The 18,939-nt window shown below is 44.0% G+C and overlaps 1 protein-coding gene across 1 annotated transcript in view; it reads left to right on the forward strand.

Annotated features, from left to right (window-relative positions):
- DYNLT3 (dynein light chain Tctex-type 3) overlaps window positions 1-18,939 on the forward strand; it is a 136,439-nt gene that overhangs the window by 45,400 nt on the left and 72,100 nt on the right. Inside the window, exon 2 of the mRNA XM_069636561.1 lies at window positions 2,436-2,477. Coding sequence (XP_069492662.1) covers window positions 2,436-2,477 — 42 coding nt within the window. The remainder of the gene's footprint in view (window positions 1-2,435; window positions 2,478-18,939) is intronic.

Raw genomic sequence — 18,939 nt, forward strand, 5'->3', positions numbered from 1 at the left:
TTTCTCCTACCACATTGCTTAGAACCAGGGATTGGGTGGTCTCGGACTGATTGACAAGGGTCCAGATATTATGGAAGTCACCTTTCCCCAAAGCTCTTAGCATGAACTCACCATATTTCTGATATTGCTGGTATTTTTACCCCAGCACCTGGTTTCTATACTCCTTCTGTAGGGATTTTTATCTTCGACATGTATACCGTTGGTTGCAAAGGAGTTATTCTTAGTTCACTTAGAGCTTTACGAAAGGGACTTTTTCTAAAGAAAATCTCTTCGTCAAATGAGTGAAGATGTTTTAAGCGCCCACAGGCAGCTGGCCTCCCAGGCCTTTCCGCCGACCATATAAATGCTTGAAAATTGACAGATGTACATTCCATGACCAACTCTTCATTCATGTCTGCATATCTTCTAGATACATTTTCATTCAACCTCATGCCCCCTCTTTTGAAGGTTAGTAGTCTATTCCTACCCCCGTTTGCAGCCACCTTTGGGCACAAACGTAGTTTTACCTTCAAGAACCCCTAATTCACTGATGCCGAATTTCTATTTTAATCACCATTACCACCTTCCCATATCTGGAGAGACGCACACACTCATACCCACACCCACACACTCTTCTCCAGCTGTGAGTGAATCACTACTCTTCCATTGGAGGAGCTGAAAAGAATCTGAGGACTGAGTATAAGAAATAAAGGACTGCTGGATTTCTCACACAAAACACATTGGAGTGTATGAGAGCTGTCAAGTAGTTTGTAGTCCAAGTGAGGAGAGTGGCACAAGAGAAATTTGGCCAGTGAGGATCATAATTAGGGCAAGAGGGAGATGACAAAGATGGACCATACACCTGATACTGAAGCATAGGGGGGGGGGGTTCAACCGAGACGAGAATGTAGAATGCCAGTTTAAGACCATTGTGAGGGCCGCATTGACCTAACCCCCTTCATGATAGAACTGAAGTGAGTTTGTTGAACTCGTTAAGAAAACAATTTATTATTTTTTTATTTATTTTTTTTAGCTTCTTTAGTGCCTTACGCCAAGGTGCTATACACAATTAGTTAAATGGTACAATAGCATGATATGAGGACATATGCATTCCACGATACCATGGAATAAGAAAACAAAGAATACCAAACAGATCAGAAAGTGAAATGATGATTCGTACAACAGTAGAATTCATGGTCTAGCAACAATGAAAGATTGCAAGACAAAAGCAGCCGCCCTCCGCCCCAATCCTAAAGAATTTCTAACATCGGAGGTAGTCAAAATTTAAAAAATGAAGACCACGAACACCTGTATGACGCTCTGAGAAGGATGCAGTGAAAAGATGCAGATTATGCTGGATGCAGGATTGTTGGAGACATTGAAAGACTTCAACACTGGATGGATATAGGAGTCGGAACTCTTCCAGCATCATGGAAACGAGACTTGGAACAATTGCAGTGCATGTCGGATACAAGGGAGGGGTGTGGGGAAGCCTGTACTTGGCTAACAAAAATGAGTCTAAACAGTTAGGTATCTTCCATTTATTACATATTTAAAAGTAGCTCTTGCTAAAAGAGAGCAGCATTCCAAGACTTTGTACTACAGTTAATAAGGCAAGTGTCCCATTACTAAAGAAATTTAAACTCCACCTTGTATGTTAGCAATCCCTGTCTACCACAGTTATATATATATTCACCCAGTGGGAACAATGGGAAGAGATTGGGCTGTATTTTTGATTGGGGGTGGAGAGGGGGGAATTCTGCACTCGGATTACGATGTAAACTGTGCTGTTTAAAGATAGCTCATAATTCTAAACCTGGTATTGTATATTGAGTTACTGTATCTCTGACAACTCAGTTGTTGTCGAGCAGACTGCAATAAATAGATAGATGCAGGAGTCGGAGCACTTCACGCATCATTCAGTGAAGACATTGAAAGACTGCAATGCATGATGTGTACAGAACGATTCTGAAATATTACATTGCATAATCTATACAGCAGTTGGAACTCCTAAGATATCTTGAGAAAAAACACCTTGAATAAGTCCAAGATGTACGAACACTTAGAAAAGGGACAACCAGTTACGCCTCGACCTGACGAACTTTCCCGAGATTGAAAAATAACGCTTCTTTTAACTTTTGTTTTTTTTCATGCGTCATGTTTTTATTATTTTTCGTCTGTCAAGAGACTTCCATACTTCTCAAAAATATTGTTACTCTTTTCGTTTTGTCTATGCAAATTCCAGAGCAAAATTGTCTCTAGTTAAAGACGTTTCTATTTTCTGTTCCAATTTACTTAATTTAGCTGTTGTTTCTCATATTATAATTGATACCTGTCTGTTGTATGTGTCGGTTGTTGTGGGAAGCTGATAATCCAAGTGAAATGTAATGGCTGCATTGATCAGAAATATATATTTCAAAACATTCTAAATCATTTCTATTTTTTGTGTGTTCTAGGCAGCATTTAACGCAGATGAAGCAAGCAGCACCGTAAAAGAGGTATGTGGTAATGGATTTATTTAAGCTGTTAATTGGGATGTCTTGTGTGCAATAGTGTGAGGTTTCTCCTATTGATTGTACAAATCTCCATTCCCTGTGTTCAAAAGTGAATCCCCTATTACAATCCAAATGTAGAGATCAAGGAAAGGGCATGTAGTGGGCTCAAGCACAGAAGGTGATTGGTGATAATAACCGCAGAATGGAAAGCAACTAGGCAGGTGGAGAGAAATTCCTTCCATTTGTTTTAGTTTCCCCTAGGTGAGACCCTTCGTACCTGAATACTGCACAACCACTGTATGGGCTATCATAGTTGCTAAGCTGGACTATTGTGAATTCCTGTTGCTGTGAGCCCTGACAAAAAATTATTCAGCCAAAACATGTTTATGCAGCCAAGGTTCGTCTAAACCCTGGTCAGTATTGCTACGAATACTCGCTCTGCAGCCTTTCTTGATCACTCCATGGGCATGAGTCATATTTCAAATGCATACTCTTAGTCAAAGGGGCCTGTATCGACCAAGGTATCTGAGCGGTATAGCAGAGAGGCCACAGTGGAGGCTTGGGAGCATGGATTTACATTGCTGGAGGTGTGACCATCAAAGGTCCTGATCACGCTGCAATCTTGGCTCCTCTCCAGGTTCGTTCTGGCACTGGGTTCTGTTCTGTCGGTGTTTCTATAGCCCCAATAAGTGTGCTGATTTTCATTGTCAGTTACATGGCAATTAAGAACAAATCATTTTTTGGTGTCTTGTTTGTTTAAGTATTGTTCACAGTATGCCTCTGTGATTACTCATTTATATATAAAAAAAAAAAAGGTTAATGGACTTAATTGGGATATGCATGCTGAAAGAAGGCCTTTTAATTCTGTCCCTGTCATGCATCATTCAAATACATCTATGCACTTTGATCTATAGTTCTGCTTGTGACGGAACCATTACACTTTTTTTTTTTTCTTAACTTTATTTCCATTTTCGACAAAGAAAATATTACATATGTAGAAAAGCAGATGGATCAGGAATATACTGCCAAATACATTTCATTAAAAGCTTCGACCAAAGAAACAATCACATATCCGTCAAAGCCTATGCACATGTAACAACCCCACATACACATCCACAAAAAACAACATAGAACAAAACATAAACGCACACCCCCACGATATAATTCTCGAGACTAGATACAACCTCCACAGGCCCCATTAACCCAAGCAGCCTTCACCCATAAAGATCATTGAAGTTCCCCCATTGTTCATCATCGCATGTTTCTTCGTGCAATCTACAGAACATAGTCTTTTCGTAGGCAGAAATAACTTGTACATCAAAAATCCAGTTCTCTACCAAAGGTTTCTTCCTCGTCTTCCAGACTTTCAATATCTGTTTTGTAGCCACCAACAAGACCTTGACGATCCAACTCGATGTTACCCAATCAATTTTATAACCAGTGGTCATTAATTGCAAAATAATCGCGGATGGGTTCCTTGGATAATTATTGTCCCACACCCGATCAATCCTATCAACCACATCACGCCAAAAGGTCTTAACTCTCTCGCAGTTCCATAACATATGGATCAGCGTACCCTTCTCCTTCCCACAACCCCAACAACTATCACTATCAATCATACCCAGAGAACACATACGAGATGGAGTCCAATAGATTCTACCCAGAATTCTCTGATGAATGTATCTCAGTTGCATATCTATTTTAGCCCTAATCGGGACCTTCCAGACCCTTATTATTATTGCAAGTTCAACATGATGATCTATCAGAATATCCTGTTTTTATCTGTGCCCCACTCGCTCTCACTTTTTGAATACAAAATAATCCAGTTTTAGACTATGATGTATTGGTGATGCAGTGCCTGTACTGAATTAAGAGAGTTGTTGTTATGGCCATGTAAAGAGAAATGCAGGCCGGACAGTGTTCTTAAAGGGATCTGAAAACATGGAGACTGCTTTGGTTTAGAGCGAGAGAGGCATTGTTAAAATGTTTGTTTTGTGTTGAATTTCGCCTCTTACTCCTTGACATGATGAAAAGTGTACCCCTGTGAGGAACAAAGTGCCTGACCATCTGAGAGTCCTTTAATAAATGAGAATTCACAAACTCTAACCATTTGTAGGCCTTTAAATATACTCACGAGACTGTTAATGCCAGGAAAGCACAGAAATGGCCACGGGGGTTGCAACTTTGCCATTGTCATTTTCATTTTGAACTGTGTGAGAAGTGTTTGGGGCTTGAAGGAGACCGCAAGGTAGAACAATTGGCTACATGAGCATGGAGTGTAGCCCCTGCCACGACCAATGCCTGACAAATGCCTTCTTCCTCTACCCAAGATGGGCCCTGCAATTATGGGCAGAATTCTCAGCACCTAATCATCGTAGAGTGAGCTTTGAGGCATCTCTTTGCCTGCCATTGTGCTTGCTAAGCAAAGAAAAATGGGTGACTGCAGCCCCAAACTTCTAGCATCCCTTTCTCCGAACCAAAGGTTCTTGACGCCCATAATCCCTAGCAGCAGTTTATGGTAATTGACATTTACAGGCTGCCCCTTCCACCACCTCATCTTCGAACTTGCAGATGCTTCTTTTGTTGCACATGGGATACAAGGTAACAATGCGAGAGTGCGAGGGATTAACGGGCAGTGTGAGCTAGTGAAACAGTTCTGTATGCAAGAGGCCAGTGGTGGGAGTGAAGGGTTGCAGGTTGTTTTGCCTTGTAAGGCCTACTCTACTGTCTCTCTCAAAGATCGCCTACCACCTTACACAGCACACATAAACCCCCCACGGACGTCCACTACAGGCCTAGCCGTGAGCCCATCAACCCTAACCGAACCATGACTAAGCTCCCCTCTTTAGCGATGTCGTACATTCCGGCATCAGTGACTAACTAGACCGAAAGCGCTGTAGTCTATCAGATCTTGAGTTCTTTCCTAGGGATAAGATACTGCCAAGTTTCTCTGCCAAATCCATAGAAAGCAGATTGCCCCTCAAGAACTGGGTACTTCCGACTTGCACCAATCAACACAGCAGGATTTGCATCTGCCTTTCCCAATGTCCCACTAATTAACTCCGCCCCCTTTTTTTCTTACAGAGCGAAGTGCAGTGACTTTACCGAGTGGCAGATTGGCGCTATACCAGACCACTTAGATTACATAATAACTATGTTAGTACTTGTTTTGAACAGGACTTAAGGCACAGTTGCAAGGCATAAATCTGTCTTATTTTAATTGAAAGAAGAACTAAGGCATTAAATCTCAGAAGACTGCCTAAAAATAACACCAGCAGGCCATGTACAAGATGTTACTACATGATACGCTAAGCTTTAAACTGATAAGCTCTGCACCCGTATATACCCATTTATTTGCTAGACTTTGATTTCTAAGTAATAGACAGTCTTCATACAATGTTTGAGAATGACATTTCAGAATATGAGTACACCCGAGGGTCCACTTAAGGAGTGGGCGTACTGTTTCAATGTGTTGTGGATGTAACTGCCAAGTGTGCATATTGATTTCATGTTGTCATTGTGCTTGTGCTTTAGCGTTAGGCTTGTGGTGGTTTAAGGGTCATTGCAGGGTCCCACTAGGGACATAATACTCCACTAGAATTACTACTAACCCAAGGTCAGGCACACAGGAGTCCTCTGTGTGGGGAAATAGATATTCAGAGACTTGGGTCGGGGGCGCAAGTGACTTTTCTCTAGAGAACTGGGGGGCTTGGAGACTGGTGATGTCATCGAGGACGTATGTGTTCTGCATGTAAAGGATGGCATAGCCCTCAACTGTAGACAGTTGCCGTAGCAGTTGATTGACTATGTAAAATACAGATTTTCAGCCCCCTCTTCCCTCTTGCCCTGCAGCCCATGGAATACAGCGGAGTGCTGTGCATGATTTTGAATATGTTTTAAAATGGCCAACACTGTTAGTAAATGCATTTTCAACTAGGGACTTTCATCTTAATTTTTTCGTCACTTTCCCCTTCACAACAATCCCAATGTGGACCACCTACCCAAATCCTGGCACTTTCGTTGCAACAAAAGTGGGAGGACAGCCAGCAATCATATTCCCAAATAATTTACGTTGTCTCACAATCTTGAAGCGCACTACCGTTAACGATTCCGCCCTCCCCCCGCCCCCAACCCTCCACTCTGGGACCTAATGGAAGGAGAACCGATTTTTATACAATAACTCTATATCCTGAGATAGTTCCATATTCTTTGAAGCCTGCTAGTAGCATGAAAATGTAGTCTCATGGGTCTGAAAGATCTAGCACATTATCCTCTGCAAGCTATGCTAACATATAGTCCTGATTTCCAGCCCGGGAATGTCCTTCATGTGATTATTACTGCTGATCTTTGACAGCAGGGGTTCTTTGCCTAGGACGAATAGCAAGTGTGAGAGGGGGAAACCCGGTCTAGTCCTCCTCCAAATCAAGAATTGGTGCAGTGAGCAGCGACTCTCACTGATGCTCTGAGATTCAAATATAATTTGGTTATCCACTGAGTACCGAAACTGAACTCTTTCAGTACCTCCTGTAAAAACTTCTAGGAGACTAGGTCAAACGCCTTTTCAGCGTTTAATGATAAACAGTCTCTACCGGTAAATCTCTCAATTGGTGCATTAGGTCAGTCATCTTGTGGAGATTTGGATTTAACAAATCCCACCTGATCGAGATGGATGATCTCCAGGAGATGCAGCTCTAATCTATTGGCCATCAGCTTAGAAAGTATCTATGTGCAACAAGGATATTGGCCTACATGAGGCACAGTTCTCAGGGTTTTCCCCTCTTTGCAAATCACTGCAATTGAGTTTTCCAGGAATGACCGGGGAGGTCTTGTTCTTCCATAGTTGTGTAAAAGACTTTTTTTTTTTTTTAAAGTCTGGGTGCCAACCCTTCTGGTATTTCTTTTTAGAAACTCACTGAGAATCCATTATGCCCGCCCTACCTTCCTAGATTTCATACTTCTAATGGCATACTTTATTTCTGGCTCAGTAATAGGAACATCCAGGGACACTCTTATTTCACTACTGAGAGTACTTATGTTTAGTTGCCTCATATTTTCCCCAGAGAGAAGAGTCTAAAACCTCCAAGACTGTTTGGCTGTGCAATCAAAAAGTGCAACCTGATACCTGGTCAGGAAACCAGAACTCAAATGCAGGGCTTACTGAACTCTGGAGTGAAGAGCCCCACGATGGGCACTCAGGAGTTTGAAGCTTCCAGGTCATTATGCACGTATGGGACTCTAATGCCATTCAAAGTGGCAGATGGGTTTTAGATAGCCACTGTCCTACATGCAGAGGTCTGATGTATCTCAATTAAAGACAATGGCTCAAAACCATATTCGAATCTATCCAATGCCCACTGCAGGTAGCAAATCCAACACGGGTGAAACCGTTTGCTATGACCCACGCTGAGGGGAAAGGAGCATACCTCTATAAACGAGAAGTCACACAAAGGTAGTGGTTATTGGCGACTGTTTTAATTTTTAGAGTTTGTTGGAGGGAGGAGGAGGAGGAGGAGGAGGTTGGAGAGAGGACCAGGGCACAGAAGAGGAGGTGGTGAAAGAGAGGAACTGTTGAAGGTTGTAGAAACATCAAGTGATGGGAGGAAGAGTGGGCAAGTGTGAAGCAGGTGCCATGGAACATTCTAATTGAAGAGGTTTAAGACAGATTTCATAAAGAGAGCTGGAGCATTAGTAAGGAGGGCGAAGTAAAGGACCTGCAGGAGGAGGAAAGCAAGGCTTGCAGTAAGAAGTTGGAGTAGGTGGACCGTGATATTGAAAGGGCGTACATCTTTAAGAGGTGGAGAAATGAGCATTTGCGAGCGGTTGAGGACGAGGAGAGAATGCGCATCTACCTTTAGGATCAAGCATGTGGTGTCATTGGGGAAGGTGTTATTATACAACCATAGGCAGCAGGCATTTGTGATCCAGAAAGGGGACCCAATAGCACAAACAAAGTTGTATCTCCCCATGCAGTCTGAGGTTTCATAGTAGTAAGAAAGACGGTTTTCACCTTCAACCTCAATGGGGGTTCCCAACACAAAGTTCACCTCAACCAAGATCGGTAGAAACGTATCCCCCTGTCCTGCTCCGATCCTGATTACATAAACCATGCCCTATAGCCCAGAATTCGCAGCAGCCCAGTAGAATTACCCCATTCTTAAGGCCTGCCTTCAGTTAGGCGATTCTTTTGAAAGACACAAACTGTACCGTACTTCATATGAAATGAAATTCTGTACAGGGTGGAAAGTATACCCAATGGGAATGGTCAGTCCTGATTCCATCTACTGGTCACCCCCATTTCAGTAGGTCATTCTCAATCTAGCACATTTAGTTCTATCTGAAGACCACCAAAGTGTTAGTCAGACCCAGTACCATGTCCTAAGTAGGTTCTTCTGTTTAGGCATATATCAACACCTAAACAAATATTGCAAGGGCTGCGCCATGTGACAGAAGACTAACCAGGCATAATTGGAGCTGTCCTCCTTGCAACCTCTCTGTATACTTTATGTGGCCTTTTCAAGGATTGGAATGGATACTGAGACCCCTGAACTACTTATCCAGGCAAGGCTGGTCATTGTTGATTGTGCTACCCTGTATCCTGAGGCATTTGTCCACCAGAAAAACAATTAGCCAACAAGTCCTGAAACCTCTCATACTCTAGTTCACCAAGGTGGTGGATCACTATTAAATACTTAGACCAGGGATCCACTTCAATGTTTCCAAGTAATGGCTGACTTGAAAATCTCCTCTTTGTATATACACTTCACATCTTGGATGGTTTAGTGGAAGCTTTAATCTGATCTTGAAAAATATTTTGCGGAAGCTGGTGGATGAAGATGTAAGGCATTGGGACAGACAAATTCCCTGAGCTTTGTTTGCTGTTCAGAAGACGCCCCACTATGCCAAGCCTCTGTGGGTTTCTCATTCCTTGAGCTAGTCTCTGGCTGAGATCCCAGGTACATTGTAGTCCGGCTCGAAGGATGGGAAGCACAAAGATACTAAACTGAACATTGCGCAATTCACGCAGAACACTGCTGAATGTCTGTGATGGGTAAGAGAGACTACATCAACCCAAACAAGGCAGCCAAGAAAAGCAGAAAACACAATATGAACCGCAGGCCTGTCTTCGAAGATTCCTGGTTTGTGATCAGACTTTGGTTCTGCTGCCAACATATGACAAACATCTGGTTATTGCATTTATTTTAAAATGTTTTTATTGGCATTTGTAAAATCACAGTTGATCAATAGCTTACATTTTGCCATTTTCAAAATATACAACTCAAATTTAGTAACTAGTAACAAACAAAACAATAACCAACATTAACTTTCTTCATTCGTATTTCCATTATCACAGTTAGCCAACATTAACTTTCTTCATTCGTATTTCCATTATCACAGTTAGTCACAATCTTGTGGGGATATGGTTTGCAATGATCAACTTTCTATTGTGGGATAGCTGGGTGGGCGAACCCTTCCTCTTCTCCGTATTGCTCAATGTTACTATAATTTACCAGCTTAAACTTAAATTTCAAGGGGGTTTGTCGTCGGAGGGATGAAACATGTCCCAGACCAGCGTTTTCTGCACCAAACATTACGCTCACCTCCTCCTCGATTCTGGAGACTCCCGCACCCCATGTTGTTGTCTCTGCCTCTGCCCAGTGTTCAAATTCCCTATACCACATTGCATATGGTGGGCCCCCTGTCGATTTCCATGCCATTGCGATAGCTATTAGCCAATATGCATACCATGTCCATAAATCTGGTTGAATGGCATGGGTCACGGAAATCCTGCGTGATCTCAAACCTACAGCACACCAAGATGATCCCTGCACTCAAAACCTACCAAATAATATTAAACAAACGCACAATATCAACTTGATGAGCACTCTTTAGGCTGTAATTTTCCTTGCACTGATGAAATCTGTCTCTTCTTAAGATTGTTTTTAACACAGTTAGATGGCTGAGTACGATAGTTGCTCCCAGCTAGAAATTTGGTTTGCCTGCCCTATTTTTCGTGTTGAGGCATTAAAATTGATCACTAGTGAGTAAGCTCCAGGTATCATCAGTTAGATCCTCCCCACTTGTTTTTTTTAAAGGAGAACATGACATTGAGAGGGAGGCCATTCTTCCTTCCGAAAGTAATCTCCAATTTCCATCCCTCTCAAAAGATCCATCTTTTTCCTCCGCCGGATCCTTCCAAGGCAGAGGAGCATTTTCATTGTCTAGATCCAGTGTGGGCCCTCAGCTACCACCTCTTTTTCGGCAAAACAGGCCAGGAAAGATGATCAGCTTTTCGTTGGTTACACTGGTGCCCATGCTCACAGACCTGTGATTAAACAGAGCCTGCCATGGTTGATTATTATCTGAATCTTGAAATGCTGTGATCTTGCTGGTAATGAGGTCCCTAAGGGTCTTGGAGGGGGTAGGGGGGTAGGCACACTCCACCAGAGGGTTGGCCGCCACCTCTGCGCTACAACATGGAGTCCTTGTTCTAGATATTTGCCAAGTGGCTTTGTGGGTTTCATTGTTGAAGTTTGCTAAAGATTACTGCCTGGGTTCTATGTCTGTTTTGGATACTCTCTCTTTTTATCAGAGCTGTCCTTCATAGTTTTCTGGTTTAGGTGATGTCCATATTGCTTTGGGAGTCTATCAAAGATGAGCAATCTATGGGAGGAAGGAGTGCATTAAAAGAACAGATTACTTACCTCTCGGTACTGTTCTATGGACATTCCTCAGATGGATGATGGATTCCTCATTGCCATTCCTACCTGCCCCTTTTTGCGGATATAGTCCACCTTGTTTCTGCAGTCCCTCAGCATCAGCGTGCCAGGAAAAAAGGGTGAAACTAAGGTAACAGGGTTTGGGGCCTCTATATATACTGGCCCCTTCTTCATGTCAGTCACAGGGTGCATGGAGGCGTCAGGCATAGCTGACATGGATCCGTGCTGCACCCCATGGCTGCGGAAAGGTTTCCAAAGAGTTGCTGCATTGGTAGACCGATATCAAAGATGAGGAATTCATGGGAGGAACGTCCATCAGAAAGAAAATGACTGAGCGGTAAATAATTTGTTCTTCTTAGCCGGTACCCTATAAACACAGATAAGTCACAAGTACGGGGGAAATGACAGTTCCCGGCTTGGGTCGGGGGGGTTACCCAAAAGGGCCAGTTGTCACAACCTGTAGAGTGATGCTGAGTACAGGTTGTTATGAGGAGGATTCCCTGGTTGCCTCCTCACACCATATTCGGGATTGCTGCATGCATCAATGCAGTAGTTGCTGGCCCTTCAACAAACTCCCCAGAGAGAACCATATATATTCAGGAAACCGCAAACTGAATACAGGGTTTGCCAAGTATAGGAGTCTGGAGCTCTTGGGCAGAAGCGCTGTGGTAGGGACACAGTAGCTCTGCTTGTTCAAAGCAAAGTTCCCTAGTCCTCTTGCATGTGCCGGACTCTGATACCTTTCATGATAGCTGACAGGCTTTACATGTCATCAGACCAGAAGTGCGGAAATCCTGCACATCTCAATTGTATAAAGGTTCTCAAAACGTATGTTTGAAACTAACCAATCCCTGATAGATCATACACAGGTGAAACTCCTTCTTGGCAGCCCATCAGACTGGGCAGAACAACCTGGTATAAAAAGTCACAAAATAAGGTAATGTGAGTGGTTTGAGATACAGGAGTGTTTGGAAGCATTGGCGAGAGGAAGCTATTGTATGAGGATGATGTTGGATTGAGTGGAGGAGTGGTGGAGAAGGAAGTGGGGGTGGGTGAGTGCAGAGGATGAGTGGTGGAGGAGGCTGAAGAGAGCAGTGTGGTAGTGTTGAAGAAGGAGTTTGGAAGAAAGCAGGAAAGAAAACTGTAGAATTATCTAACACCTGGAGGAGGAGGGGGCATAGCCATATGGGTAAAGACTAACAGCTCATTTTAAAATGGGCGGTGTGTTAAATAGAATCATAATAGCGAGGAGCAATGCTTTTCTGCTCCCATGTAAGACTTCAGACCCTTTTTTATGATGGCACAAGGGGGAGGGGGGAGCAGGGAATGGAGAGCAGATCACTGTCATGCTGACCTCCTTTGCCTTGTGTTGACTGCCCCCACCCCCCGAGAGATTCACGTGGCTTGTGCAGCCTATGGGGGAACAATTTTTGTTTTAAAAGATTGCCGCCACCATAGGAATGTTTTTGGTGGCCGGGAGATGGGAGGAGTGCCAGGACCAAAGCACAAGGCTGCTGTCCAGGTGGTAACTCGGGAGGGATAGAGGGATAGAGGGAGGGGATGGAGAAGGATTGGATTGTTTTGGGGGAGGCAGGAAGGACTGAGGAGGCAACATGGAGAGGCTCCCTGTTGCCTCTACACAATAAATCTTGTTTTAAATGGCGCCTCCCAGGAAAGACCCTTGGGGGTGGCTGGAAGCAGTGGGCAGATAATGTCTATTCTCACCCGATGTTCCAGCCACCTGCTTGGCTGATGGCCCTTCCCCGGGTGCGATATTATATATTTTTTATTTTCATAGGTCTAGTTCCATTTTTGACTGAGCTCTGCTGCCTTTGTAAGTACTGCTAATTTTAGCTATTAGCTGGCGATGAAAGCGCTACGTTTAAGCCGAAACTATTTTCATTAAAATAAGAGCTTTAACATAAGAGCTTGAAATAGGGGCTTTAAATGAGGGTCTCTCATGCTTTTTTTTCAATGTAGTTGACATTTGAGGATGGATTTGTGTAGTTTGGCTATGTATCCCACCCATTTAATGCCCATCTCTAAGTGAAATCCTATATGAATTTACTCCCATTCCCACACATCTTCCCTCAAACCACACCCCTTTTTGCACACTTTACCTGAATTTGTATTGTGTGGTGAACTTGTCAGCCATTTTTACTGTTATTAAAAAGTAATTTGACTTGATTGATGCTTTTAAAAATATTTACTGCATCTTTTCAGTTTAGTCTGTGAAAGCTTGGGCACCCACCACTCTTATGATGAATGAGAACCCAGTCTTGCGTATTGGTTAGATTATAAGTGCTTTAATTAGACACTTGTTCCTATTATTCCGGGTGAAATTTATGAAACACTTTTCCTGACACGTTTCGACCCAACGTGGGTCTTTTTCAAGGCTGTGGTGGTAGTGCAGTGTGTGCTAGATATTATTGCATCATTGCCCATCCACAGCCTTGAAAAAGAACCCTGTTTGGTCGAAACATGTGTCAGGAAAAGTGTTTCATAAATTCCCCCGCAATATTAGGCACAAGTGTCTAATTAAAGCACTTATAATCTAACCACTATGAAAGACTTGGCTCTCATTCATCATAGGAGCCCAGATACAGATGGATCCAGCGCCGGTTTGAGGATTCCTGAAGGGACCAGTGTGTTATTCCTGGTTTACCCGCTTGACCTAGCCCAGTGTGTGATCTTGGGGAAAATATTATGAACAGCCTATGCCAGAGTTCTCCCATCTCCTTCCTCCGGAGTGGACAGTACATCTCCCTGGGGCTGACCATCCAGGAGCATTACAGAAGCAGGACCTTTGGTCATGGAGTGTAGGGAGTATTTCGGCATGTGTATGGCAGTAATTGATGCACTGAGCCGTCAAATAGGAAGCCATTAGACACAAGCTTAATGCTGGACGTGAGTGCCCTTTATGTAACAAAATGTGCAGGACAGGCCACGCCACACACTGCCCTGGACATTAGCTTGGCACAGGTAACCCGTAGCCTCAAGAAGAACCACCCCCAACAATAGCCACACCAGATGACCCGATTTCTAATGTCGATTGACAGAATGCCTGTAGTCATGGACAGGTAAATGCTGGTATTACGGGTTATTTACACACAAAATAAATACAAGTACCTCACTGTCATCTCACCAAAGCTTGTCTTTCTTGGGGAAGGGTATGCTCCAGCCTGTGTAGACACCCCAGAGTAGTAAAGCATGATACCTTTCCTCATCAAACTATGCTTGACAGGTTTCAACGCCCCTTTAGGGCGGGATATCTGGTCCCTGTGACGTCCTATCCGGGGCGTGGCCCCCTCGGGTTTCCCCCGGAAGTTCTGCCTGGGCAAAATCCTGTCCCGGAAGTGATGTAGGTGTGTTTAACAGGCCCTGGGTCCTTAGCGGGGGTGTTCCACCGGATGTGACATCATGGGGGCATCCGGAGGAAGTCCCCCTGGGGCCCCAACCCTTGGGGGGGGGAGGGCCTTCCTCCGGATGCCCCCACAAAGAACCAGAAGTGTGGAGCTGATGTTTGAGCGGCGGCCATCTTTAGGGGGCGTGGCGTGCAGGGTGTATATATACAGATGCGTATTGGGGGATGTACAAGCTGATCCTGAAGGTCGGGGGAAACTCTGATTAAGCAGCATCAACGCGACCAGCAGGTGCATCAAGGTGTACATAAGATTGAAACTTTGGCCATTGGCCAGGGGTCATTGTGCTAAAAAGGATATCTATTATAGGATGACTATGGGTCTACACTTAGAATAACACAGGTAAGAATTTTCAAACTTTTTTTTCCCCCAAAAACTTTAAAAAAAATAAAAAAAAATATTATTAAATTGCTAGATCTAAAAATGGAAATATGGATTTGGAAAATTCCCAATTTTTGTATTTTTATTAATTAAAATGTTTGGAAAATATATATATATATATATATATATATATATATATATATATATATATATATATATATATATATATATATATATATATATTCATATTCAGAAGATCTGATGTGGTAATAGGCCAGGGCCAATAGCCTGGCCCGTGGTCTTTGCAAAGGCTATGGGGCCTAGGGCAGCTGTGCAGGTCTCTGGCCTTTTCAAAGAGCTCGGCTGCAGATTTGGCAGGCTCACCAGCCAAAACGATCAGGTCACCCCCCCCACAGACATCCTTGTATATATAGAGCTAAAAAATCAGCGGATGTACCAGGCCTTGTGGTGTTACAGCTGTAATTCAACTGGAACAGGCCCAGTGGACATGCTGTTGAAGTACATCTCTGAGATTCCAGGGGAGGCCGGAAATGGCCTCGGTGTCCGCATGGCCTGTTCTTGCAGCCCTCAGCAGGATATGTAGGGTGGAAGTGCTGGGGTTTGAGCCCCTAGGGGCAGCTCTGATGGATCGCTTTAAATTTCCGGGGGATGCTGCCATCCCCCTGCAGCCCCAAGCGGTGGAGGATACCTTGGAATTTCCGGGAGGCTGGCATCCGACTGACCGTGCATCTCCTCAGCCCTCCCCTTCCCCCAAGACCCTTAGATCCGGTCTCAGAGCCCCTGGTGTGCAGGTCAAACCGTGTCACAAAATAAATTAATGGCCATTTTGCAAATGTGGGGTACTTTTTTCGTTGGTGCCTGAGACAATCTAATGCCCTAGGCATGCCCCAGACAACCCGTGGTTCTGGGTTGAGGCTATCAGCTTTGACCAGGGTTGTTGAATAAATATTATTTAAAAACCCAAAGTACCCCATCGTAGTGTTTCCTTGTGAATGCCTTCCAGAGTTATTTCAAAACAGCCTTCTGAAAGTTAATGGCTTAATTGGAGCAGTAAATATGCTAGTTGTAAAATAAAATACCTAAACTAGGTGTGCCATCATCCCTTTGATTTATAAAGAATAGGGTGTATACTTCAATGAATGCCTGTAACCCGTGGGTGCTTTAAAGATTCTGTTAACCTTTTTTCTTTTCTTTTTCTTAAAAGAGCATGCATGTCTTTTAAAAATGAATGCGGTATTCCTCACGTGTGTTTTATAGAGACTGTAAACCAGGGCTCAAGTCGAGGGTACACCGTGGGGGACAGATGATATGAGAAACATTGACTGTCTACTTTGAATTTATGAGTTAAAGTCGACCTCGGGGATCGAACATCAGGCATCAGGCTTTATAGTGCACGGGTGAAGATTCTGGCCGGCAAGCTTGACGCCTGATGAAAAAGAACAAGCAACTAAAAGTTAAATGTCCCATTTTGGTACTGCAAGATCCAGGGAAAACATTTGTATTCGTCCTTGGATTTTAAAGCATGCCCCCATTTTAACGTTTTCAGAAACACTATCAGAAGAAAATATCCTCTCTTGGTTTTGTGTGTGTGTGTTGATTTTATGAAAGGCAAATGTCATTCGTCCTGGGTAATTGGGTGGCTATGCAGAGCCAGTTTAATGGAATGTGCATAATTCAACTAAAGATGCTAATTTCTGGAAGAGTCCCATCCCCTGCCGTCCGTTTGTTTGAGCTTTTTGCAGCTGCAGAGCCCCTTATTTGCGGGAATGTGTTTTTTTTTTTTTTTATTTTTTTTTTAAATGGCCGGGGAGCTGCGAATTCCCGCAGCTCCCCGGCCACTGGAGCACATGTGGCACACAGGCCCCCACCCCCTACCCATGGTTCGGGGGGGCCATTTTTAAATGAGCCCTCCAGGGGTGAACCGGGATGGCTCGGCCCTGTTCACACCACCAGGGCCAGCACAATGAACAGCGGCAGCGCCGCATGATGCCAGAGCCCCAGGCAAGCCTGGAAACCTGTCAAGCATAGTTTGATGAGGAAAGGTATCATGCTTTACGACTCCCCAGCCCTGGATTTGGTCTTGTGTGCAATATATCAGTTTGGGTACCAGACCACCCTTCTTCTAATCTTTCCTGTTCGCCTGATCTAACCGTGTCATCTAGAGCAAATCACTATCGTCTCATTGTTCCCTGCCAACATTGTGAGTGGTTCGAAACCGTGCAGATGATGGTACTAAATGCCATACAAATAATCTTTACAAGACTGAACAGGAACCCAATGCCACTCCAGTCTCACTGTCTGCCCCACCACTAGATGTGTTCTACTGGCTACTTTGTCAGCAGTGGAAGCAGGAGGCATGAGTTCTAATCTGTGCTTTTTCACTTGATTACATTGCATAATACTGGACAAATCATTTTATCTCTTTATGCCTTAATTCCCGTTTTCCAAAATTAGGAAACACTTGCAGGAAACACTTTCAGGCTCATTTTATTAAGCAAATGCATTGCCAGAGGCCTTAATACGTAGTGACAAGCTAGCAGTGTGTTGCACCTTCATGCCAATTTGATTGGGTCTCTCTGCACGGAGGAGGGTGCAGATGTGGAAATCTGCTCTGTGTAGTTACCCGCTCTATGCAGAGAATCTGCCAGCATCTCCATCCACGTCACAATTTGATGCAGGCAGAGAGGCTGGAGTCACTGAAGATTCTGCCCACACTTTCGTTTCCAAAGAGCACAAAGTGTCCATAGGGATATCATGTAATGGCAGGCTGTAAGGAATTTGACCATCCGCACAGTGGGTGTGTGCTTGCCTGGGCTTTTATACAATTTTAAATGAAGTTGAATGATGTTAGATCAACCTCTGGAAAATGTGTGGGGCTATTCATTTTCCTATGCTCACCACATGACATATGCATAGACCTGTGTACTCTGGGTGGCCACAGCCTACAAACGCATTCCCCTCAGTCATATTCAGTTGTGATCTGACGGGAGTACACAATGCATCTCCAGAAGGAGGGAAGGCCACCTTTCCCCTGGCATGACCAGCCTAATTATCTGACAAAGGCTCCATGGATCTGCAATGTCCTTTTCTTGGACGCTGTAGCGGGTCGCAGCAATTTGCATACTAATCAAAGAGTAATTCAAATACGCCCACATGGGGCCTGGCTACAAAGGCTAGCAAAGAAGACAGGAAACCCCAACAACCTTTCACATGCAACTGTGCCAAACTGATGCCAGCTCCTGCCCTCATTATCGATTGACAGTGAAATGTCATACCTGGGATTGTGTATTTACAGTACACGTTCCCGGAGGAGGACCCCATTCAGATTTTAGGAGTATGTAGTTTGACGGAAAACAGAAAGTCTGGTCTCACTGCAGTTTCAAGGGAGACCTTCAGCTTTAATCAGTAACCACAGAGACCCTTTGATCTACAACAGACAGGAAGATGGGTGGGACTTAGTATTACATGTTTTCACCCCTTTACCTTTTCTGTTGCAAAAGAACTCTGGTTATGACCCAACGCATACAGGAGATTGTTGGTGGGGACTAGAATTGGTTGATTAAGGAAGGCTTATCCGACACCAATCCTTGTGGCCCTTTTGGCTTTAAAAGAGCGCTGAGCCCCTCTTTTTGGCAGATCATCTGAAGGCTTCACCAGACACAGAAGTAAGAACTCATCATTGGACCCTGGCTGAAGGTACAGTTTGCCTTACATCTTCCGCCAATGAAGGAAGGCCAAGACCTCCAAGAGGGAAGCAAGAGCCCTCTCCTAAACATCTCCCAGGGAACAGAGTCAGATACCGAATCCAGAGGACGCTGCAGAACCATTACCCAGCCAGCTCACAGCATTCTCTGCTAGGCTCTGCAGCAAGCTTCCTAAGTGGGAAGTGCCAGAGAGTCTCTGAACTAAACCAAGGACCAGGGATGAACTACACACCACCGATCCTACCCCCTTCTTCCTCTACTCTGCTATAGCCCCTTTCTC

Source organism: Ambystoma mexicanum, chromosome 7p (genome assembly GCF_040938575.1).
Source record: "Ambystoma mexicanum isolate Mex_15411 chromosome 7p, UKY_AmexF1_1, whole genome shotgun sequence".
Classification (NCBI taxonomy): Eukaryota; Metazoa; Chordata; class Amphibia; order Caudata; family Ambystomatidae; genus Ambystoma; species Ambystoma mexicanum.